Raw genomic sequence first — 24326 nt, 5'->3', positions numbered from 1 at the left:
AGGTATAATTAACACTCCAGTGGATGCTAATGAGAGATTAAACTGGTTAGGGAATATTTTCACCGAATATTTTCATTTCTTAATGTATAAGATGCTAGAAGTGACAGCTTTATTCTAACATAATATGTAAAATGAGAAGTTGCTGACTACCATTTCAGTTGCCTGGAAATGGAAAATTAAACCAACTGACTTTGAAACTACCATATTTTTCAGTGTATAAGACTATATTTTCCCCCTATTTTTTCAAGTTTAAAATTGGGGGGGGGGGGGTCATCTATACACTGATAGTGCATATGGGGGATTTCTTTATTTGTAGTCCCAAAAAATAGGAGTCGTGTTATACACAGGAACGTGTTATACACAGAAAAATACGGTAAATCCACAAGGCCTGCAAAGAGATTTCCTTTGGTTTTTTTGTTAGTACTAACAGTAGCAGCATGAAGCAGTTGCTTCCATGTCTTCTCATTACTGAACTGGTGTGGTGGTACTTCAACTCCAGAGATATTCCTGCTGTCCTCCAAAAGAATACAAGCCTATAGAGCTCCAATAACCACACATTTTGTAGAACTGTTCTTGCTGTACTGAATCTTGTTGTCTCTCGTTTTTCTTCCTGTTGTTAAATCTTTCAGTGCTAGTCAGTTTCAACTAAGGGAAATTACTGTGACAGATTGTTGGTGATGGTCAGCTAGGTTTTGCTCCAGAGTAGACTCATTGAAATTAATAAGCTTGATTAAGTTAGGTTCGTTTTATTCACTTGGTCTGAATAAAATTTAAAAAGCACCCTATATTAGTTCCATTTCTTTTCTTCCCTTATATCTATTTATTTATTTAGTATATTTATATCCTGTTTTTTAACTACAATCTTCAAAGTGGCTCACAATATTTATAAACATACAATGGATACTTCAAGAGCCACTCACTTAAAACAAACCAAAATCTATCTGCTCCATTTGAGCAACTGACGTTCTTTACCACAGGGCAACTGGTATTCGATGGCTCGGGGGGGGGGGGGAGCGTCATCTGCAGGCTTCCAGTTCAAACACAACTGCCATTTGTAGAGCTCCTTTTCAGTGTTTGCGTTTCTTAACAATGACACAATTCTATTTCTGTGTTTCTTGCCCTGTCCTAAGGAGTGGGTGGTTGTTCTTCACATTGAGTAGTACTGAAGGGCAGGGATGCATATAACAAAGAAGTCTGGATTTTTGTCCTCATCGTTTATTCTGAGGGTTTGATGTTTGTCCTAGCAGGTGTTCACATTTAGCTGGCGAGAGGACATTCGTCCAGGAGACCCCCAGCACACAAAGAAATTCTGTTTTGATGCTGTTTCCCACAACAGCCCAGTGACTCTCTATGACTGTCATGGAATGAAGGGGAATCAGCTATGGAAATACAGGAAAGTGAGTGTGTTATTACTCAGAATGTGGAAACAATTACTTCTGCATTATGGTTACCTGTAATATATTGAAAAATATTCCTATTGTAATATTTTGTCCCTATTTTTGGGACATGTTATGTGGAATCCCCTTTTTATTAAAAGAATAGGGCATAGTAACATCTCTACCAGAGATAGCAAATAAACCTGCTTGTTGTAAGTGTACCATATAAAGTGGTATTCAATTGTTCCATGATAGGAACTTTTCCTATCATGCCACTCGTATACTGCTCTTCTACTTGGGAACAGGGGGGCTTCAGATATTGGACTTAAACTCCCCTTAGCCAAACTAGCTGGGGCTGATGGGAATTGGAGTCCAACAACAACAACTGATGGGCCATAGGCTTTGAAAAGTTTATCCTTTTTTAAAAAAGGAACAAAGACCTGTGATTATATTCATGGATGGCAGAAATACTCAAAAGCAATGATAATTGCAGTATCTATAAAGTAAAAATTTCCACGATATAAAATGAGGAATCGTAAGGCAGGCTTGGGTAAACTGTTGCCATGAGGGCAAGACATCTTCCCAAGGAATCTCAGGCTTCAGATCCCATCATTGACCCCTGCTTCATAATATCAGTGAACCCAATTCTAGCATTCTTAAGCCACATGAAGAAGTGTTGAAGTTCAGTGAGGTGTAGCCCAGACATTCCAGTGCCTGCTTCAGAAAGATTTGGATACAAGCAAGAGTTGAAGACAAGGACAATAAGTTAACAATATGCTTGCGCAAAACACTATTCCAAGTGAGGTCTAGTGGATAACCTGTTGGATTTGAATAAGGGAAGAGTGATTTTCTTTATCAGTACTCATTTTTTATTTCAGTTGTGAAGATAGATATATTTATTTAATTTGTTTGAAATTGCTTAGCTAAAGCAATGTACAATAAACGTGGAGAAATGCTACTTCTAAAGAAGAGCTGCTGTTAGATGATAAGTAATAAAATGACAGATACATTTTTCTTTTAAGCTGCTTTCTGAAGTCTGTGGCATATATTCAAGTCCAGCAAACTGATTTCTAATTTTCATCCTTAGGACAAGACTCTTTACCACCCAGTAAGTGGCAGCTGCATGGACTGTAGTGAGAGTGACCGAAAAATCTTCATGAGCACGTGCAATCCTTCCTCTCCAACGCAGCAGTGGATATTTGAACACACAAATTCAACAGTCTTGGAAAACTTTAACAAGAATCTTGATCTTTAAAGACTATCTATATGTATATATTACAGCTATAATTTTTACAGGGGAGATGACAAATTTTTTAAAAGAATAATTTTTTAAAAACAATAAAAGGGAAAATCTCAGGAGAGGGTGTGACTATCAGGCCAGTCTTTACTTTGATGATGCTGCATCCCATTAACATGATGTCTAGAAATCTGTATTGCTATAATTACACCACAGATTGAAACCTAGTTCTCTAATGCAGGACCGTATCCTTTCATAATCTTCTAGTTTTTCAGCTATTAAGGTCACATCTAAGGGTAATGTGCAACTGTCATGAATTTAGCACCACATTGTCTTAAAGCCAGACCCATAGATCCATACAGCAGCCAAGGATTAGTGTTATGATAATGCATATCTCCAGTCCAGATGGTTTAAGAGCAGTGTTGTGGCACTGGCTTTTTACACTGACCCTTAGTTTTGGTGGCATGAAGTTATTCATTGCACTAGAGCTCTTGAATAGAGCCGTTCCCTACCAAGAGAGAGGTTTGCAGTTGGTGGACTACAAACCCCATAGGGATTAGCTGCATGAGGAATTCCGACTGCAGCCAATCCCTGTCAAAAGCTGAATGCAAACCCCTTTCAACAATCATCTTCCTTTGCAGCCCAGCTTGAGTTCAAACGTAGGAAGAAGAGAGTCAGAAAGGCTCTTAGAGTACACTCCCAATTCTTTCATTTGAAGCTGGGCTGCCTGACATGGTGATGTCAGCTTATTGGCAGGTGGGTGGCCCTACCCACCTGTCAAAGTAGTCTATCTGGGAGGGGAGGGGAACACAGGATTCCACCCACCAGACAGATCCTCTGCCGGACCCCTGAGTTAGGCAAATCAACTGAGTCATGGATAATATACCTGTTCACAGACATGACTTGAACTCAAAAGACCCAGTTATACAAACAGAACTAGGGCTAAAATTCTATGATCGCTGCATGAAATTTAATTCCCCAGTAACATGGGTGAGACCGACTTCCAAATAAGTATGTTTTAAGATTGCAGTGAAATTCTTAGTGTTTAACTTTACCTGTTAACTTACCTGTTAAACCAACTTATAACATCCAGGCACACCTGGGACTGCATGCACAATAATATCCTACAATAAAATGACAACTGCAGTGCTCTACAAAAGTAAAGGATTCATACAGTGCAGCATCTTTCACAGCTTAGGCCTCCCTGCATCTCATTCCAAATGACTTAAATGATCATCTTTAAAATCTTCATTGAAAATAACGAGTGTGATTCCTGTCAGTTTTTCATATTCATGAACTGGACTTTACAAACTCCCCAGTTCTGTGTTAGCTGCAGCTTTACTCAGCATTCCCCATTGTCCAATATTTTTAGGTTAGTGAATTTGGCAAAATATTTTGCAGCACAATTCTGTTGGCTTCAGTTAGACCTTGATATCATTAGTTTTTCTTGACGTAGTTAAACCTGCCTTTCTGTTCAACTCAGGCTGAGATCTGTTTTAAAATTTCACTAGTGATAGATGATTTCCTGTGGGGATTTTTAGAGGATTGTTTTTAATGCCTTCCCATGTGTTAACAGGTGCTAATTTGCCTCTTCCAGTTCTACCTCACTAGTCTGTTACTGGTTATCAAAACAATGTCTCTGGTACGCTCATAAGATCAATTCATACTTAGGTTTATTTATTTTGTTCAGTTAAGGGAAATAATCCACATGCAGGGATTTCCTGTTAAGGACACCAATATGAAAGGAAAGAGCTGTTCTGGGTGTGAAGGCTTCCTTGTGCATATATAGACTGCTGATCATGACCTCTTTCCTTTATTTCTTCCAACACTAATTTCTTTCCCCTCAATTCTGACCCCATGCTTGTTCCAGTCATCCCATGTTTGTTCCAATCATCCTTACGTTTTTCCATCAAAAGTAATATGTGTTGAAGGATTTAGCAAGCTAGTATACCTTCAGTTAATGATACATCTAAGAACTAATGCTGTTTGCAGTGGGCTACTAACCAGATAGCAAAGTAACTGGAATTTAAAAATTATAAGGCCATTAATTCATATTTCATATTCCCCGTTTAGCTGCAGAATCACATACCCTTCTACTTACTTCCCATCATCTTTTTGTTCCCTGCAATGTTTTCTCTGCAATAAAACTGAAGGCCATTGTCTAGGCAGGGTAAAAATGTTATTAAGCTGAATCAATACATAGGTTGAGTTTGAAGTACTGTAATGTTTTAGTGTTCATGCAGTAGTAATCTTTACAACAGTCCTGCAAAGTAGACCAGTATTAGTGCAAGGGTGTCTAACAAGTTCATGACTGAGGTGAGACTTTAATTTAGGGAGTTTTTATCTTGCAATCTCAGACACTTTACTATGTTGCTCTAGGAAAGTTTCTGTGATTGTTACTAACCTGCTGAAACCAAACACCAAAAGCCAGATGTTGAAATATTCTTAAGAGCTTCCTCTCTACAGCAATATAAATATTTGTCAAGTTACAAAATATCTTAAACATATTTAACTGTGGCTGAGTGGCGATCTCTGCACATAAGTAATGCATTCAATCCTGGAAGCCCCAGGCAATGGTTTGAAAGCATTGTTAGCAGGCCACCTGCTGGTTGAGAAATGAAAATGCATTTTACTACTTTTATCTGTAATTAATCTTCTGCTTTATTTATATTCATAATAACTAAAGCATGAGTCTATAAAACCAGATTTGCATGCACGATAAGGGTGTCAGATAACAAAACTCTTTGCTCTTGAATATTTTAGGATGTGTAGCTAAGATTCTTGGTCACACTTCAGTTACTTGACCTCAACTTCCTTGTGCTAAGCAAAAAAACTGTTCAGTTGTGCTGACAGTGAGGCTTTTGGAGGAAAGCAGTGTGCACAGTATTAACATGCACATTGGCTGTCCGTGTTTTGTTCCAGTCAGGACTAATTCATACTTTTGATTTCTGCATAATTGCTGCTTGAGAAGCAGCTCCACAGGATGGATCAAGGAGAGGGCGGGGGGGGCGGTAGGTTGAGCAAGCAGTTTGTGTGAAATAGCTCCCTACGTGGTTGTAGTAATTTCAGCATGGCATCTCAATTCAAAAATCTAAATGCTTTCAATGGTTTGGTTGAAATGTGTGGACTGAAATGTGTCTGTTGCTAGCAGTGATATTATCTCAATCCTTCGAAGCCATCTGAATATCTTGGCTGCAGGAAATAATCCCATCTGGTTTAGAAAATTCTTGCACTCAAACATACACCTTTTGTGGTCTTAAGTAATGTTATCAAAATCAAATTTAACAGCATCATTAAAATAAAGAAGTGCCTTTTTAAATGCAAATGTTCAGCAAGTACCTAAACTTGAACAATTTCCTAGTGCCTTGGACTGGAGTGGGATGTTGGATGTACAAGAGTACAGTACAATGTGCAATTAGTGATGTTTTAGGAAGATTTTTGTGTTTAAATATCCAATTTCAAGTTCATGTTGTAGAATGGAAAGTTTATGGTCTTGGTTTAGAAAACCAGTTGCTAAGTTTCATTACTCAAAACAAAAATGGTGTAAAGGACATGAATGAGCATCCCTATATACCCCTGAAGGCTGATTCTGACAGTATCGTAAGTGGCTCCTGATTCCAAATGTTGGCATACAAGGTTCACCATGCAGTGTCTTCCACCAATAGTCTGCAACACATATCAAAATAAATCAACAGGGTAGCTTCCATAAAATGTATGGGTCATTCATTAGAAATATTTGTCAATATCTAGTCCAGGCTTCCTCAACCTCGGTCCTACAGATGTTTTGAGACTATAATTCCCATCATCCCTGACCACTGGTCTTGCTAGCTAGGGATCATGGGAGTTGTAGGCCAAAAACATCTGGAGGGCCGAGATTGATGAAGCCTGATCTAGTCGGCATCATAACAGAAGCAGTAAAGCAACTTGTTTCCACCCTCATACATGCTTGAATACCCTTTTCACAATGGTATCTCTTTCACTCAATGGAGCAAACACCTAGAAGAGTTTGACCCAAAAGCCTCTATACAGCATATCCCAAGCAGCTGAAAGATTAGTTATCAGGACAATGCGTGAGTACAGTGTTCCTGTAGGCCATAGTGGTGTGACGCAAGTGGCTTAATCATTACAAGGATTTGTGGGCTATATAAAAAGACATATTTTCACCATCAAACGGCCTCGGTACTGTATACCTGAAGGAGCATCTCCACCCCATTGTCCAGCCCAGACACAGGTCCAGCGCCGAGGGTCTGCTGGCGGTTCCCTCGCTGCGAGAAGTGAGGTTACAGGGAACCAGGCAGAGGGCCTTCTTGGTAGTGGTGCCTGCCCCGAGGAACGCCCTCCCAGCAGATGTCAAGGCAATAAACAACTATTTTACTTTTAAGAGACAACCGAAGGCAGCCTTGTTTAGGGAAGTTTTTAATGTTTGATGCTGTATTGTTTTTACTATTCGGTTGGAAGCCGCCCAGAGTGGCAGGGGAAACCATAATAATAATAATAATAATAATAATATCATCAAAACAATACCGCAATTTGATTAGATTTTTGCTATGAAGCTGTGATGTAAAAAAAAACAACCACATCTGAAAAGAGAAGAAGACTTACAGTAGTTTGCTTTATGTTTCATAGAACTACTCACAGTACTAACATGGATATAACCACCCTTGGTTTAAGACAGTCTAAACTAGTGTAAGCGGTATGATTAGCTTCTTAATATACTGTAATAGCAAAACTAGCTGAATTCCTACTAATTTCAACAGGACTTGCTGCTTAGCATGTACAGAAATGCTCAAAGGCCTTGCTGCAGAGTCCTTCTAGGCACCCTATCAAATATGAAGAAGAGTTCTAGAAGGTTCCTTAACTTGCTGTAAACAGTGAGACATTTTCCACCAATTTTATTTCATTGGAAAGTGTTTGGAAGATACTAATAGCATAGAGGTGTCTTCTCAACTTTGTGAATTTGCTTCTGTTTTGTGGGTAAACATGTCCAAAATTAGATGTGATGGCAGCAAACAAATAGGGAAGGGAGTCTTAAAACAAAAAGAGTGTACCTGTGAGAGCCTGTGGAAAGAGTTTGTGTGCAGAGAGAAAGAGAAAGCGCTGAACCTTCCCCACACCTGCCACTCACCTTCCTGTGGCCCCCTCCGCACCAGTTCTTTGTTTCCCAGCCAGGCTTATTTCCTATATCAGAGCCTAGATGAGCGAAAAGTGACATGGGGGGACAGCCCCCAAGAATATGTTCTGAAGACAGGGTGAGTGGTTAGGGTTTAGCACGTCTTCCCAAATAAACCTTTTAAATTATATCTGATACAAATTGCTTTATTTGTGATGGGAGGTAGAGAAGTGTAGCTGCAAATGCTCACATGTAGTTTGGCTTTAGATTTTTCTAGGGTCTCAGTGTTATAAACTCTATATGATTTCTAAGATGTCACATGTAAACAAGATGACAATTTAGATAAAAATTCATAAAAGGCTTTTTGACCTGCATTCTGTTCAGGACTATCCTAATAGTGCTTCTGTAGTCACCCAGAGATTTCCAGTTTCAATTTGATTAGCACCATGCAAGCACATTCCATTGTTGCAAATAGGTAGGAGCTTTTTATCCTAAATAAAATTATATTAACTAAGTTAATGACATTGCATTGTATAATCAAGCTAACTGGCTAAGGTTGCAATTGTGAGACCACTTACCTGGGAGTAAGCCCATTGACTTCAGTAAGCCTTACTTCTGAAAAGAAATGGTAAGGATTATGTTGGAAAACACCATCTCTCTTCCAACAATAGTATCAAGTGGCCAACTATGTTTTGAGATGATGTTATACAGGGACTCTTTGTTTCAACATTGTAATGCATGCTTAACAGATTGTTTGAAATTGGATGTTGCAGCATAAACCAGTGTATTTATTTTGTGCATCTCAGGACACTGTCCTATTGTGTGGGGGGGGGAGGTAAAGGATGTCTAGCACTTTAATTTAGAATCTTTGATAAATTGGAAATCATTTGGGTGTAAGGTATAGTGTTTCTAAGAGATGAATGGACTTTCTTTTATAATATATTTAAAATAAATTTGTATTGTGTCTTTTTCTGAACATCTTTGGAAGTGTTCTGTTTTGCATTAACCAAAGCATTTTATGTGGATATCTTCTGGATTGAAAAGTGTCCTGAGATCATATTGCTTTCCAAAATGTACTCTCCAGTAGCTTCAATTCCCAGACTACTGCAGACATTGACCTCTTGGTTTTTATCACTTTTTTAAAAACACCAAGTATTTTTTCTGAAATTTGTTATACTTAAACATGAGACTTAGAAAGTTGGGGTGTAGTGAGTTGCAAGAACCGCCTCTCCCCACATGAACCATCTGAGACCTTGTGGTCTTCAACAAAGGCCTTCTCCAAGGGAAGGGTGGAAGGGTGACTACATAAGAACAAGCTTTTTCAATAGTGGCTCCCCATCTGTGGAATGTTCTCCCCAGCGAAACATGTCTGGTGCCATCATTGTTGGTTTTTACGCTCCAGGTCTAGACATTTTTATTTATCCAGGCTTTGATTGTTAAATTAGCTTTTATTCTGGTACTCACCTTTTAGTGGGGCAGGACTTTATCTTCTTGTCTTATTGGATGAGCATTTTACGAATGTTCTATGTCATTTAAAATTTGGCTTTTAATTGATTTTATATGTGTTTTAAGTTGCTTTGAGACTTCTCTTGTTTTGTATCTAGCAACTAACAAATGCAATACATTATTATTTATTCCACTTTTATTCCGCTTAAAACCAGTGTCTAACATTAAACAATGAAGTTAGAGATACAATGGATAAAATCATTTAAATTCGCCATAAAATCAGAAAGGCTTGTTTTTAAAACCCCTACTCCAAAAAAAGAACAAATTTACCAGGTACCTGAAGTTCAATAGGGGAGGGCCTGTCTGAACTCAAGCGGAAGAGGAGTCCACAGCATTGGCTCCACAATACTGAATGTGCAGCTCTGGTAGATGAGAGCATCTGAACCATGGTGGTCTGCTGACAGCAACTCTCCTCAACCTCAGTGATCAGGCAAGGATATAATGCATTGCGATCAAAGTATCCTGGGCCCAAGATATTAGGAGACTTATGAAGTTTCCAGCCCCTCATGTGCATAGACATTTGGTTCATGCTACATGTGTGAGTGGGGTTTGACTGAAAAAAACTGGCTACTTTGGTCTAGGGTGAGAGAAAGGTATCTCTGCTCCCCCTTGGATCCCGGGAAAGTCCTCCTGTCTGGGATTAGAGGTAACCTAAGGGAGAGTGGTGGCAGCTGCTAAGAACCTCTGGCATGTCTAGTCTACCCAGACTAGCAGTTGGGGAAGGGAGTGAAAGCTCTTCTTGCCCCACCAACTTACAATGGTACCTCTGGTTACGTACTTAATTCGTTCCGGAGGTCCGTTCTTAACCTGAAACTGTTCTTAACCTAAAGCACCACTTTAGCTAATGAGGCCTCCTGCGGCCACTGTGCCGCCGGAGCACGATTTATGTTCTCATCCTGAAGCAAAGTTCTTAACCCGAAGTAATATTTCTGGGTTAGCGGAGTCTGTAACCTGAAGCGTATGTAACCCGAGGTACCAATGTATAGCCAAAACTCAAGTTTTTTGGCCCTCATTCAGTCCACCACTCACCCATACAATGGTCCAGATCATGTGAGACTCTCCTGACTCAGATGTTATAAATAGAACTGTGTTTCATTGGTGTACTAATGGCATTTTGCCCCCAAACCCCTAATGACAGATCCCAGTGGATTCATACAGATGTTGAACATCATTGGCAACAAGATAATTCCATAGTACATCATAGTACAAAGATCATAGGGCTGAAAACACACATTTTTCTTACCTGTTGATTTCTGTTTAATAATAATACTAGATTATATTCCTTATATATGGAATGATGACTCCCTCTGCTGGATTATGCAGGTTAAATGCAGTCCATTGAGAATGCTGAGCAATTTTTTTTAAAAAAAAATCCCCTTCGAAATCTCAAAGCACAAACACTTGTTCTGGTCCCATACATACCCATTATATACTTCTATTTAAACTCAGAGGAGCTCTGCAAACATTTGTATCAGTATCCTGTTATGTGGCCAATCCGCTCTCTGTTTCATTTAGCCAATCCTAATCCAAGAATAAAGCCATTCTTGGAGAACTACCAGCTCTTAATTAAGACTTTTTGGGCGGATTTGTCTCGTTTGCTTGTTCCTGATTCCAGCTCCAAGCGTGCCTGCGACCTCGGGCTCCCTGCTTTCCCGGACCCTAACCTGCTTCTTCCTGTCCTGGGGCCCCCATGGGGCTCGGAGTTTTGTCTCCTCCAAATTCTCCAGAATTTTTGCCCCCGCCAGTTCTTTTAACACCCTCGCCATGGACGTAGCCAGGATTTATTGTGGGGAGCAGAACCGACTTATCTGCGCCGCAATTGGTCAGTTACAGTGAGCTAAGTATTTTTATTTATTTAACTTGATTTAGGAGGGCAGCTGCCACCACCCTGGCTACGCCCATGACCTTCCCCTTTTCCCAATTTCGCCCTTCCCATCCACCTACCTACCCTAGTCGTCTTCCTTTCTTTACCAGGGTCTCTCGGATCCACCCCACTCGCGCCGCCTCAACTCTGTTCCTTTTCCCACTTGCCTTTCTCGCCAGCTGCGGCAGATCCGAGCACCCAGAAGAGGGGATAGGAATAGTCCGTGGCTTGTTTTAGTATTGACAAAGATTGCTGTGGTGCCTGTGAAAGACAGAGACAGGTTTAACGCAGACTCCTGCGCTGCCCAGGGTTGGACTTGATCAAACATAGGCAATCTCCGGCCCTCCAGATGTTTGGGACTACAATTCCCATCATCCCTAGCTAGCAGGGCCAGTTGTCACGGGTGATGGGAATTGTAGTCCCAAACATCTGGAGGGCCGGAGTTTGCCTATGCCTGGACTAGATGGCTCTCAGGGTCCCATTCAACCAAGTGTATTTATGTACAATATTAAATCCACCCAATGCAATCCACCCGCTTTTTAAATTGTTGCAAGGCGCTCCTTTTTCGGGTTTCTTAAGCAGCGCAACCTTAAGCGTGTTTACTCTGATGTAAGTTGTTTCCCCCCCCCCCCGCTCTGCATGTAAAACAGGCTTCGGAGCTGCATCCGAAACTTCCTCCCTCCGCCCTGCCAGCCTCCCTCTCTCCCCTCCCCTCCGCTTTCATTCTATGTGCGGACTTCAAACACTCTCCTAGCAACCGCCCCCATCTCAGGAAACAGCCTATCGCCGCAGACGGACAGCCGCTCCGGCCAATAGGCCGTGCGTGCGGCGGCACAGTTCCCGGCCTTCCGCACTCGAGCAACCAACGGCTGCTCGGAGACGGGACTTCCGGCTAAGGTGGAGGAGGCGGAGCGGGCAGGTTTTTGTGTGTGAGAGAGAGAGTAAAGAGAAGGCGAAGAGAGCAGAGAGCCGTCAGTCGCTGGCTCCCTCGGGAAGGCGGGGGAGGTCCGGCTCTCCCTGCTCGGGCGGCGGAGGGCAGGCAGCAACGGCCACCTCCACCTCACGAGGCTGCCGATAGCGGGGGGGGGGGGTCTCCGAGTGAAGGGAGCTTGAGCGGCGCCCGCTTCTGTTGTTGCCAAGGGAGGGAGGGGGTCGCCTGTCAGGAGTTGCTCTCTGAGAGGCCGTGAGGAAGAGGCCGGTGGAGGGGGGGGGCGGCAGGGCGGAGGCGAGTGTCCCCCTCAGGGGCGGCGGGGCAGAGTCCCGGGGAGAACGAAGGGGGTTTGGGGGGGGTGCGGTGTGGTCGGAAAGGGCGTTTGTGGTCCGAGGATGGAAAGAGAGTGAGTTTCGTAAAAGAGCGGGGAGAGGGGCGGCTGCCCCGCAGACGGTTTCTGTGGGTCCCTCGCGGTGTGACACACTCGACGTGGGGGGGGGGGGGAGAGGAAGAGGTGGAGGTTTCCTTGTGGGGAGCTGAGAAAGGCTGTAAAAGGGGCGCGGGGAGGAAGTGTCCTGCTGACAGCCTGCTTTGCAATGTCCCTTTAAGGCAGGTGGATAAGCCCAGGGTCGGATAGGCCAGGAGGAGGCGGGGGGGGGGGGGGCTTCGCAAAACCCGGGCGAAGTAGCCCAGAGGCGGGGAGGGTCGCTGCCCGCCTGCCTTCGCTTTCTCTCCGCGGGGCTGGGGGGAGGCTGCGATGAATGGTTTCAGCACTGAGGAAGACAGTCGGGATGGGCCTCCCACCACCCCTTTCTACGGACAGAGTTGCTGCCTTATCGACGACGGGGACCGCTGCGTCCGCCCGGCTGGCAATGCCTCCTTCAGCAAGAGGATCCAGAAGAGCATCTCCCAGAAAAAGCTGAAGCTGGATACTGACAAAAGTGTGAGTTGTGCTGGGGTGAGGGGTGGGATTGCCTCGATGTGCTGCATTTCTCTGTGTTTGCCCTTTCCTGAGAATAATCTCAGATGTTGTTGGTGTTGATCTAATAGCTAGCTGCTGCAGCAAAAGCTTCGAAAGGTTTGTGGAGGCTTTTGGTTGCAGTTTTCAGGCCGCCCATTGTTGGAGATGAGCAGTGCTTTAGCAGTACACAAACTGCATTCACTGTAACTTACAATAACTATAACTGGTTTTTTAAAAATAGTTGAAATGAGAGCATGTTGCCCCTACAGTACTTATGTCTTATGTTTCAAGCGTGGAAACCCATGTAGATTGAGATTTTCCTTCTTTTTTGTTATAGGAAGAGAGTCTACAACAGCTTATGTGGTCTCTAACTGCATACTATATTTTTGTCCAGTCTAGCTTTATAAAGTTATGCTGAGTAAAAGAGAGAGAGCGAGATCATGCATACAAATATAATAATAGAAATGGGAACAACAATTAACCGACTTAATTCAGAGTGGAAATACACTTTAATCTCATGATAGAGTGATATTAATTACACAAAGTTCACAACACATTGCAGATTAGGGAAGACAGCATCATGTCTGGTCGAGGTAAGAAGCTATAACCAGTTCTGAGCTTTTAAGAGCAAGGGTGGAGGTGTCTATAATGCTATGTAAATATATAGCACTGGTATATAGAGGACATTTATCAGTGGCAGTTTGAAGAACCAATAAAACATCCACTTCTTTGTCAAAGGCTATACAGCATTACTGTTTGTTATTGACACTGTGTGGCATTACTGCTGGGAGCTGTTGTATGTACAGTATTTGTAATTGACTGGTTTCTCTGGCCTCTACAGATTTCAGGCTGTTACCTTGAAAGGGCTGGTTTTAAAAACCTGTTAAATCTCCAACCCTGAAGTAACAAAAAACTTTAATATGGTACAGCAAACACACAAGAGTCCTGTGGAACTGTAGTGTAAGCTTTCATGGATGTTATCAGATGCCTACTCACTAGAATGATAGCTGTAATGCTCTGGAGACAATGAAATAGTTCTCAAATCTCAAACTGTGGTTAATGAAATTACTGCCTCTTTGTCCCTGCTCTGTACATGCATGGAGCAGCTATAGGCCAAATAGGTAACTGATGTGCTGTCAGACTAAAAAATAAGTAAGTTATACAGAAGTAAGTCTGGTATAAATTTACCTTTATATTTCAAATCATAATAAACCCTCACTATACTGTTATGTAACTTACCAACTTCCAACACACTTGGATCTTTTTCTTTTGCAAGCTGATTTGTAGACAATTATGCAGTGTCCCAAGCTAGGAACTAATGCTCAATAAATACTTTCAAATAATTTCTCAGCTCATCTTTTGGGGTTCTGGAATGCCAAGTCCCATTCTGAAACTATAGAAGGGAGAAATTTCTGTTGGAGGAATGAATTCTTCTGCTCCATGTGCAGCTCCAAGTTCTAAGCCACAACTTCAGTTTCCCAGACTTCAGCCTATTTACCTCTGCAAGTCCTTATTGGAGGAACTGCTTCCCTTTCTGGCAATGGGAAGGCATGTGGGTGGGAATGTGGAGAACTGTTTCCTTGGTGTGGACTGCTGTTAGCAGTCCACTGCTGTTAGCAGTCCATTACTGCAGCAGCCTACCATAAACCACAAATACTTATTTTTAAATGAACTACCTTTGCCCCTCAATATATCAGGGACGGAGAAAGGGTGGAGTAGGCCCCATGATATTTAAGTGGGTTGCTGGTATTCTGCCTCTCAGCAGCCTGCAGGTTAATAGATAAACAAATCCCCCCCCCCTCCCCAAAAAAGTCCAAGTCTGTGCTAGTGATATTTTGCAGCTTAATTAAATGTAATTTCTTCCATTCTGCTATATTGTGACCACTGTACTATTTCACTGCATTATATATATATTTTTTAATTGTTAGGTAGGACACCTGTATATATGTGATTTCCACAAGAACTTCATTCAGAGTGTTCGAAACAAAAGAAAGAGGAAGACCAGTGATGATGGGGGAGACTCTCCAGAGCATGAGATTGATGTTCCAGAGGTACGAAACATAATTAAATTGGAGATTGTTGCAATTTCTGTTTGACCCTGATTGTATTTTCATTCATCTTGGTCAACCTCGTGAGGGACCGTTTTCAGCCTGAGGGTTGCAGTTTCTCATGAACAACCTTCTGCAGGTCACATACCAGTGGTGGGTGGGGCCAAGGCAGTAGGGGATGGTGCAACAAGTGTAATTCCAAGGTTTCAGCAGCCACACCTCTCTAACTTCCATCCAGGCAAGCAAAAGGCACACTTCAAGGACACATTCCAGTCAGTTAAAAGCATTTGATGAGGGGACAGAGCCACAATGTAGCCTGGGGATAGAGTATGGAGTGGGAAGGGTTGTGGTCTGGAAATAATCCCAAAATACATGAAGGGCCTCAGTTGACCACCAGATGTGAGGGTCCTCACTTCTGATTTACAGCCTGAAGGTTACACAGTAAATAAGTAAGGTTATAATGTCTGTGTCTTCACCTCCAACAGCCTCTTATCATTTAGGTAAATTAATTTTTGGAAATTTAATTTGTAAAAACAGGTTGCTTTTGGAGAAAACAGAGCTCTTGTAGGCTACACACAACTAATCTGCTTTCCTGCAAAATTTAGTGTACTTTTGTACTACTCTATAAAGAAACTGTCCATCACATTTTACTATCATATCCCCTACTGTGGTAATTCTAACTCATCTGATCAGCTGTCTCAGGAAAGACCTGTGTGTCAGGAGTTGTTCTGGACTGGATAATGTCACCAGGTCTGCTCCTAGAATGGAACTGAGGGGTAGGGCAAGACAGCCAGAACTGACATGGGTCAAAAGTGGCTACTCTTTTAGACAGCGCTAATCAGCATAGACAGAACAGCAACTGCATTGTAAGGACTATAACTTGTGCTTGAGCTTGCTTTTCCCTTTCCCTTGTGTGTCATGCATTTTTAGACTATGAGCCTAAGGGTAAGGACCATATTGGTACTGATTTTTTTAGGTCACTCTTAGAGCCTTTTGGGCAGGATATAAGGTAGGGTATAAAAGGCTTAAATAAATAATAAATAAGCAAGTGACAAACTTGTTTACAGAAGGGAAAGCTCTGGATAAGAGAGATGCTTTCTGATTCTTACTTAGTGCTTGAAAAGCCTGCTCTTTGTGACATAGACTTTCATAAGTTATGATGCTTTTTGTACTTCTCAAATTATGATTGAAACACAAGTAATTAAAAATGCAACTTCTTCAATGGGCTATATTTTATTTAGTTAGTTAGTTATAAAAACATTTCTATACTGTATCAAAAAAATATACCACAGCATTTTACAGCAATATAAAAAACATAAAACAAACAATAAATAATAAAAAGTTTAAAACAAGTTAAAAGCAAAAGGAATTTTAAAAAATCAGTGGCCCATATTGGGGGGTGCACTCTTAATTGCCTGCATAAACCTGACGGAATAGAAAAGTTTCCAACAAGCATTTAAAAGTTGGCACAGAAGGCATTACATAGCAGCATATCAATAAAAGAAGTTCTAGGGATTGTTTGAACATCACATTGTATTAACTTTGAATGAAAGTTAAGTAAGGATATAGGGTTGCATCCAGAGTTCCCCTCAGTGAGTTGAAGGGCTTCTTCCATTTGTGGAATAGACCCCCTGCACCCCCCACGCTACGCCACTGTTCAGACAGAAATCACTCCCAGAACAATCTGGTGATACTGGAGATGAAATGCATGATTGTCTGTGTGCAAAGCATGTGCTCTACCACTGACCTCTGGCTTGCCATCTCACAGGAACTCTGGATCCAAGCCTTAATCTTTTAAGAGGGCAAATAAGAATAGTCTAATGTGAGCCTGCTGTATCACCAAAGAAATGACTGGGATAGTGTATTCTCATCACTTCACCAATATGGTGGCTACAATTCAGAGAGCGCATACAAAACAGAGAGACCATTCTGTTGAAACTACAGGGAAGTAAGGTACTTGCAGAGCTGTTGGTGTCCCACTATTTATATGTAGCTGTTGGTGTCCCACTATTTATATGTTAGTTAGATACACCTGTTTTGTGTATCTTGAACAGGAATTCCTTGCCTTAAAACAGGTGGTGTTTCTTACAGATTTCTTCTTAGAGTAGATGCATATTTTTAAAAAGACTATGCCTTTTAATTGTCAGTCATGCCATCTTTTTTGCAGGTCGACTTGTTTCAACTTCAGGTAAACACACTGCGTCGTTATAAAAGGCATTACAAGTTGCAAACCAGACCTGGCCTGAATAAAGCTCAGCTGGCAGAAGTAAGTTGGCTAGCAAGCTTCTGTGCTTTCATTATATGAACCGTGCTTACCCACCACAACCAAACCTATTTATTTTTATTATAGTAATGCTGACTTGTAATTGTAGCTACTTATTGTAGCTACACATTGTCAGTATGGCACTACTGCCTTCAACTGTATACTTAATGCTTCTCAAAGGGTAAAATGTGAAAGGACCTGGAATGCTTCAGCTAATAAAGTAAGCTGATTTTCTTCTCTTATTGTTCAAGTTTTTTGAGGGGGGAAAACCACCACCAAATAACATTCTCTTGTTTACATATGTTTCATATTAAACTATGGTTTAATATGAAAGAGTAGCATGCCTGTGCACAGCACATTGTTCAAGTCCCTGTGATGCCCCCCCACTGCTCCTTGCTTTCCTGAACAAAGGGAACAGTCTAGAGGCTGGTCTGCCGTTATATATGAACCAGTGTTTATGGTTTGTTTTACTAACAAAATGATGGTAAGTTGAGGTTTGTTCTTAATTTACTTTTGCCTGTGTCTGTGTCTTTTGCCTGGCACAGGAGCATTGACAGTTAACAAATGGAGGATTTGATTCAGTTCTTGAAAGTGTTGATCAGTATCTAAATTACAGGTCCATTAAAAAGAAACTTGAGGGAACTGTGGGCAAAAGCACATGTTCGTTTAAGGAAGTTAGGCTTTTCTTCCAGGCCATGCTTTTTTTACCAACACCAAACATTATTATCATTCTCATTATTAATAAAATTGTACACCGCCCTTCATCTGAAGATCACAGGGCAGTTCACAACGTCAAAATACAAAATGAGAACCCAAAATACAAAGTACAAACCAATACCCTCTTTTCACAAACACCAGGCTATCAACCAGGCTTGAAGTTTTGTATGATTTATCAACTGACATCTATAATTGTTCAAGTGGGCAATCTCTGTTTTATACTGTAGGTCATTTTGTTTCTCAGCAGCTTCTGCAAGGTGTTGTTATGTGTACTATAGGTTCATTTTCTGCTTTGCATGTCATAGGAAATATCAACTGTTGTTTCTCCTTAGCGTTCCATGAAATATTGAGATGAAAAGAAATTTCAAGCACATTCAACATGCAATAGACCTTGGAGAGCCATCTGTGACTAAACCACAGCCAAGGGATAGGGAGCATCTGGTCCAGATGAAGTCCAGATGTTGGACTATAACCCCATGATCCCTGACTATTGTCCTGGCTTATGGGAGTTGAACAACTTCTAGATGATTGCATGTTCTCCATCCCTGCTACAGGCCATGTGCTAGCTCCATATTACAAATCTTTCTAATTTTCTTGTCCTTTCAGACTGTCAGCCGTCACTTCAGGAACATCCCAGTGAATGAGAAAGAGACACTTGCATACTTCATATACATGGTAAAGAGTAACAAGAGTAGGTTGGATCAGAAGTCAGAAAGTAGCAAACTTGAATGAAGATCAGGCAGGTTTTGGACACAATCATATGTGAATTTGAAGAAGCATCGGGTGCATTATGAATACAAAAGAGTTAACATTTTTGTAAATTAAAGTGCAAACTAAAAATTATACAGAAAACATTTGGTCCAGAATATTAGAATACATGAATATATGTGATGATTCCAGAATTTTCAAAGCCTAATACTTGACTGAAGGGATGGAGATCACAGGAAAAATCAAGAAGACAAATATAATGCCTGTCCACAGGATTAAAATTAATCTCTTGATTATCAACATGTGATATGAGTTCATCATTCTTTAACTGGATCATACCATATCCATATAGGGCTCTAGGACTTACTTGGTCCAGGTCAGGCATGACACTGTAATTTTGATTCAAAAATCTTGGTCTGGGGTTCCTGTTTTTAAGTGTGGTCACCACTTGTATTTAATACAGGATTACTTGCTTTGAGACAAAATATGTATGGGTGCTAGAAGTTTTTAAACCTCGCCTTTTTGTATGTATATGGTCTTGATAGAATACTAAAACTGTCCAACTCTGCTTATTTGCTACTGGAACTTCTATTTTGTGAATTCACAAAAGTTAAAATATTAAATGTTCAGGTGTTGTTGTTTTTTTAAAAAGCATCATTTAATTGAGAGCTATTAGAATTTAGACATGCTATCCAATGCACTTGCAAAGTTCAGTGCACAAATTTAATTCTGTTTTTTCACCATACTAAAAATGGCTTTATTTAAGTTACTGTGGGCCATTGATCAATATTTAAAGCACCAGATTAACAGCACAATTTTATATATATCTACTCAGAAGTAAGCCCCATAGAGTTCCACTGGTCTACTTCCAGAAAAATGAGTGTAGGAGTGCAGCCCAGGTCTGTAACCAAATATTCAGTTATAGACCTAATCTGATCTTGGTTAGGCAGATATCCATTAGCCTATCTGATGCTTTGACATTTGAATGCACACAATGCAAAACATCAGTTATGATGTCAGCAGTTATGATGTCTGCTCACTCTAATTTTTGGAAATGAGAATTAGTGCCAATCCACTTCTCTCTCCTACATGCAGCCACCTGAAATGTGCAGTGACAAAGTTACCATTGTTTAAATTTCATGTTGCTCTTCACCTTTTATCCAATCCAGAATTCCTTATGCACTGCACATGTGTACAGCTTCCTCATTTTCTTCAGTGGAGGAGGCAACACTATGGTCTAAAACAAGTCAACAACTTGTGGCCTGCTACCTTTGGCTTGCAGGTACCTAACGTCTTATGTCCTGGCCAACAACATATACAGATTATTGACCTCTTGATGGACTGCTTAACATGAATGGTGAACTGTGTTTTGCTTAGTAAGTTACATCTTGCCTGGTCTAAAGTAAGACTTTACCGAAGGTCAGAGTTGTAACACTCTGTTTCTTGTAGTTTTCGAATTTTTTTCCACGTTCAACTTGGAGACTATGAGCATCATATCAGCCCTGTGCTGCTCTAGTCCTTGAATTTGTTTTATAAAAGCACAGATTTAAGCACCTCTGAAATCCATCAGTCTTGTATTGAAGTAAGAGGTGAGTGTACGGTGCAAGATGCCGAAAATCTATTCCAAAGATAATTTCTCAGATGATAAGGTGATAGGCAAGCATTCAAGAGTATTTTGGCATCCTAATAGTAGATCTCTCCCCTACCCCAAACTCACGTTATGCTATGGTGATTAACTGTGTGGAAAGATACTGCTTAATTCAGCCTTACATTTATTTGTTGTTCAATGCAGCCTTATCTTTTTAAATACTTTTCAATCTGACAAAGCGCATGAAAAAACTAAAATTGGTCTCAAAGATGCAACACTCATTTGCAATGGTTTGTTTCTGTTGCAAATAGATGCTCAAGAAACAATGGATATGCGTTATGAATACATATTCTCTCAATTAATTGGATACCACCATTAAATGTGGTTATTTTCAGGCAGCTTCAGCAAAGGGTATGTCAATTTAACATGTACTTCCAACAGATACACAAAGTGCCACTTCTCTTTTCACTGGGAAAAGTGAGTTGAACTGACCACCAGAACACAATTAATCTTTATAAGCAGAAGCTTGAGGACATAGTTTTTGGTTTATCTTCAGAATATTCATGTTTGCAGTTAGAGGAATTTTGCCATGGTCATCAAAGAGACACACACTGTATGCCTCACTTCTAGACCAAAAATGTACATTTTTTAGTGTTAGGTCTCAATTTTTGTAAATAAATAACTGCAGGGTTTCAGCAGCCAGCTTCAAAATGACTATGGAAAAATGCAGGTGCTACCCCTTTAGGCATGGCTTTGGACATCAAATCAAGGAAATCATTTCCCCAAATAAATTAATTGGTGTAAAATGTAATTGTTATTCATTATACAAGCAGATCAGCAATTGCTGATATCATAATTGTTGAGTCCTGTTGTAGTTTAGAGACATCTCTATATGCCTTATTTTCAGCTAGACCAACAAGGGTTGAACAAATGTCATGGCAGACAAAATAAGCCATTTTCATGGTTTGTCATGCTAGAAAGGAATCCAGCTCACAGCAATATCTATATTCAGGGAGAAGCCTGTGATTCTTGAACATCTATTGTAGAATCACCAAAACCGCCATAATGCAGTTGTTTAATGTAATGGCAGATTATGCTGCGTGCCATTTAAGGAAATTATCCAATTCCTTGTGGTTTTAATAAAACCTTCATCAGCATTTTTGAGCTTCAAAGGATGTGAAGGATATTCTAAAATTAATAGAATATGTGAGAACTTAGTCACATTGACATGTTCGTTCATACAAACTGGTGGGTTGCATTTTATCTTGATTCTTGTCAACTATATGGTTTACATGGGGTTTAAGCTAGTCAGCTACAAACTGTGGCTTGGGTGTGACAGTTCACACGTTTAAGATTAGGTATGGGAGATTATATTGCTGACCACAGCTATACTGAATGAAACTTAACTCCAAGCAAGAAGATCTGTTTGAAACCTTCAAACATTCAAGAACCCACTTAAAGCTAGCAGAAGGGCCATCTTTGTTTTAATGGGCTTTGCATCAGAGCCAAAGAACTTAATGTGGCACATCTTCTATAACGAAGTTAACCATCAAATATGGTGGTCCTCGGTGCATTAGTTGTTGTAGTTGTAGTAGTGCAAGGATTTTTGTTCATCCCTTGAATTGAATGAAGGAAAGAGCAAAGTGATGGGGAATGTGCAATGACAATTATAGCACTGGAATGACACTTTTATGAATACATTGTGCAGTTGATTAAATAGTCAGAAACTAAATCAAGCAAGTCCAAGTGTGTTTCTGCAATATAAATGTTGCATATCAAACTCCTGCACTAAATTTCAGATTTTGTCTTGCAAGGCATATCATGAAATATGATTCAAAAGTTAAGTCCTGCAGTTGTTCTTGCAGAACTCCTAAGTCTTAGATTCATAGACTAATTCAATCAAACCTTTTTTCCCCTGCCACCTGAAATATTTTATCAGTAAACGTATCTGTGTAAACGTCAGCAAAGCCAAAGTAGCTCATGGCTAGGATATTTTTTCAGATTTTCGAAAGCAGATTTGAAAAGCCATGAGCAAGATATATCCCAGAAATGCAGCAATTGGTGACTTGTCTTGAGAGAGAACTTACTAAAACAGTATTTTAAATTTTGTGATAACTATATATTAGCCAAATGCAATTTTTGTGGGGGTGGGTGGGTTTGGGAGCCTTGCACTTTACCTCATGTTGATAAATTCTAATGTAAATAAGATGGAACCCCTTGGCATATTAGAAAAAAGCATTTTGATAAAGTTGTTAAGACTTAAAAGGCAGACTGTTGTATTCAGTGCACTAGTGTCACTTCGCCCTGTGTGTTGAGATGAGGGACTGATGAATCTTCAGGACAGCTATCCTAAAAGAAATATCTCAGTACTGGAACAATTGATTAAAGGGCCCTGCTATAATGAAGCAGAACATCAGTGTTCCCTCACTTGTAATATCCCACATGCTCAGTTGTGAATCTAAGGGTGTGCTTGGATTTGTTTGTTTCTTAAAAGTGTGATAGTGGTGCAGGATAATTCTTGCTCTTCTGTAGAATTTACCTATTCTCATTTATTAATACCTTAGATGTTGAATTTCAAATGTTTCTGGAGGGGAAGGGGCTCATGCCTTAAACTCAGAATTTCAATGAAATGCTTAGCAATAGTTTTTTCCTGCTGGTTGTTTTTGAGGTGTAGTTTTGGGTTTTTTTACAATTTTCAAACATGAGCTTATGGAGTTTGCCTTTTATTACGTTGCCTTCATCCCTCCCTTCTTGTCCTGATACACACTAGAAAAACATGACAACTTACCTGCTAATCTGTGTTTTACACCCCTTTGACATATAACAGGCTTACTGGAGGAAAACAACATCCCTTCCCCTTCATTCATTCTGGTGGGCCTTCAATGTCTTGTTCTGATCTTTATGCCAAATGTTTTAGGCAAGCTTTCATTGTGAAATAATAACTGTGTACTCTTAAAGCAACCTTGTGACTTACAGTGAAACTGTAGAGTTCTTTTCTCTAAGATGTATAGTGTATCCTTCCTTCCACTGTAAGTTAAAACTCTGTGCTGTTGGACAAAGATGTCAATGCCTGAGGTGCATTTTTAATAAATGATCAGTTTTGCTGGTTGCAGTTTTCCTTGTAAATGTACTCATTTATAGGTGTTAATACTATGTTTGCTGAAATCCTCAAATGATGGGCATAGGAAGACACTTGCATCACCCATGCGGGAAGAAAAAGCACAAAACCTTTTCTCAACTTCAGACATTTTGTACTTGACCTGGTCATACCCAGTTGCTTACCAGTATTCCATATTTTGGAAACTGAAAGCTTGGAAGCAGTCAGTGGTGGTATCTCTCAATGACTATAGACCAATAGCCCTAACATCTGTCGTTATGAAATGTTTCGAGAGATTGGTGCTAGATCACATTAAGGCTGGTCTTCCATCCACTCTAGACCCGTTCCAGTTTGCATACAGAAGAAATAGATCTACTGATGATGCTATTTCCACCGTTGTCCACACTGTACTGAGTCATTTAGAACGACAGGGAACCTATGCAAGGCTGTTGTTTGTGGACTACAGTTCTGCCTTCAATACAATTTTGCCAGACAGGTTATTTCTTAAAATGATCAATTTGGGTATACATCAGAAGATCTGTCTGTGGGTAAGGAATTTCCTGACTGACAGGCCGCAGACAGTGAGAATGGGACCTTACTATTCTTCTACTCTAGTATTAGGCACAGGAGCTCCTCAGGGATGTGTGCTAAGTCCCTTTCTCTATTCCCTGTACACATCTGATTGTACCCCACTGTATAAGTCCAACACAATCATCAAATTTGCGGATGATACAACAGTGGTGGGGCTCATTAGTGAGAACGATGAGACTGCTTATAGGAAAGAAGTACAGGGGTTAATTCAATGGTGTAAAGAAAACAATCTTATGCTTAACACCAAAAAACCCAAAGAACTCATAGTTGATTTTAGGAGAAAGAAAAGTGTATTTTTACCATTGCACATAAATGGCGAGGAGGTGGAG

General features: G+C 40.5%; 2 protein-coding genes across 5 annotated transcripts in view; both read left to right on the top strand.

The window, feature by feature from the left end:
• GALNT10 (polypeptide N-acetylgalactosaminyltransferase 10) overlaps window positions 1–8699 on the top strand; it is a 41320-nt gene extending 32621 nt beyond the window's left edge. The window contains exons 11-13 of one of the 3 annotated variants that reach the window (XR_014507974.1): window positions 1248–1397; window positions 2464–3624; window positions 3656–8699. Coding sequence is in view for 1 of the 3 variants with exons in the window: in XM_083427120.1 (XP_083283246.1) it covers window positions 1248–1397; window positions 2464–2631 (318 nt within the window). In the remaining 2 variants the exon portion in view is untranslated. Of the gene's footprint in view, window positions 1–1247; window positions 1398–2463 lie in introns of all 3 variants that reach the window. The other 2 variants (XR_014507975.1, XM_083427120.1) reach the window with 2 other exon arrangements.
• Window positions 8700–11979: 3280 nt separating this feature from the next.
• SAP30L (SAP30 like) lies at window positions 11980–23421 on the top strand. Of its 2 annotated transcripts, none has more exons than XM_083427121.1 (4): window positions 11980–12967; window positions 14914–15036; window positions 17201–17299; window positions 18620–23421. In XM_083427121.1, the coding sequence occupies exons 1-4, from the start codon at window positions 12782–12784 to the stop codon at window positions 18743–18745; spliced, it is 534 nt and encodes a 177-aa protein (XP_083283247.1). In that variant the 5' UTR covers window positions 11980–12781; the 3' UTR covers window positions 18746–23421. The 2 variants fall into 2 exon arrangements, with proteins under 2 accessions (XP_083283247.1, XP_083283248.1); XM_083427122.1 differs by having other exon boundaries at window positions 12643–12967; window positions 17201–17221.
• The last annotated feature ends 905 nt before the right edge of the window (window positions 23422–24326 follow it).

The sequence above is a fragment of the Podarcis tiliguerta genome (assembly GCF_965153285.1).
Source record: "Podarcis tiliguerta genome assembly, chromosome: 2".
NCBI classification, from domain to species: Eukaryota; Metazoa; Chordata; class Lepidosauria; order Squamata; family Lacertidae; genus Podarcis; species Podarcis tiliguerta.
This window is presented reverse-complemented; position numbering and strand designations above follow the sequence as displayed.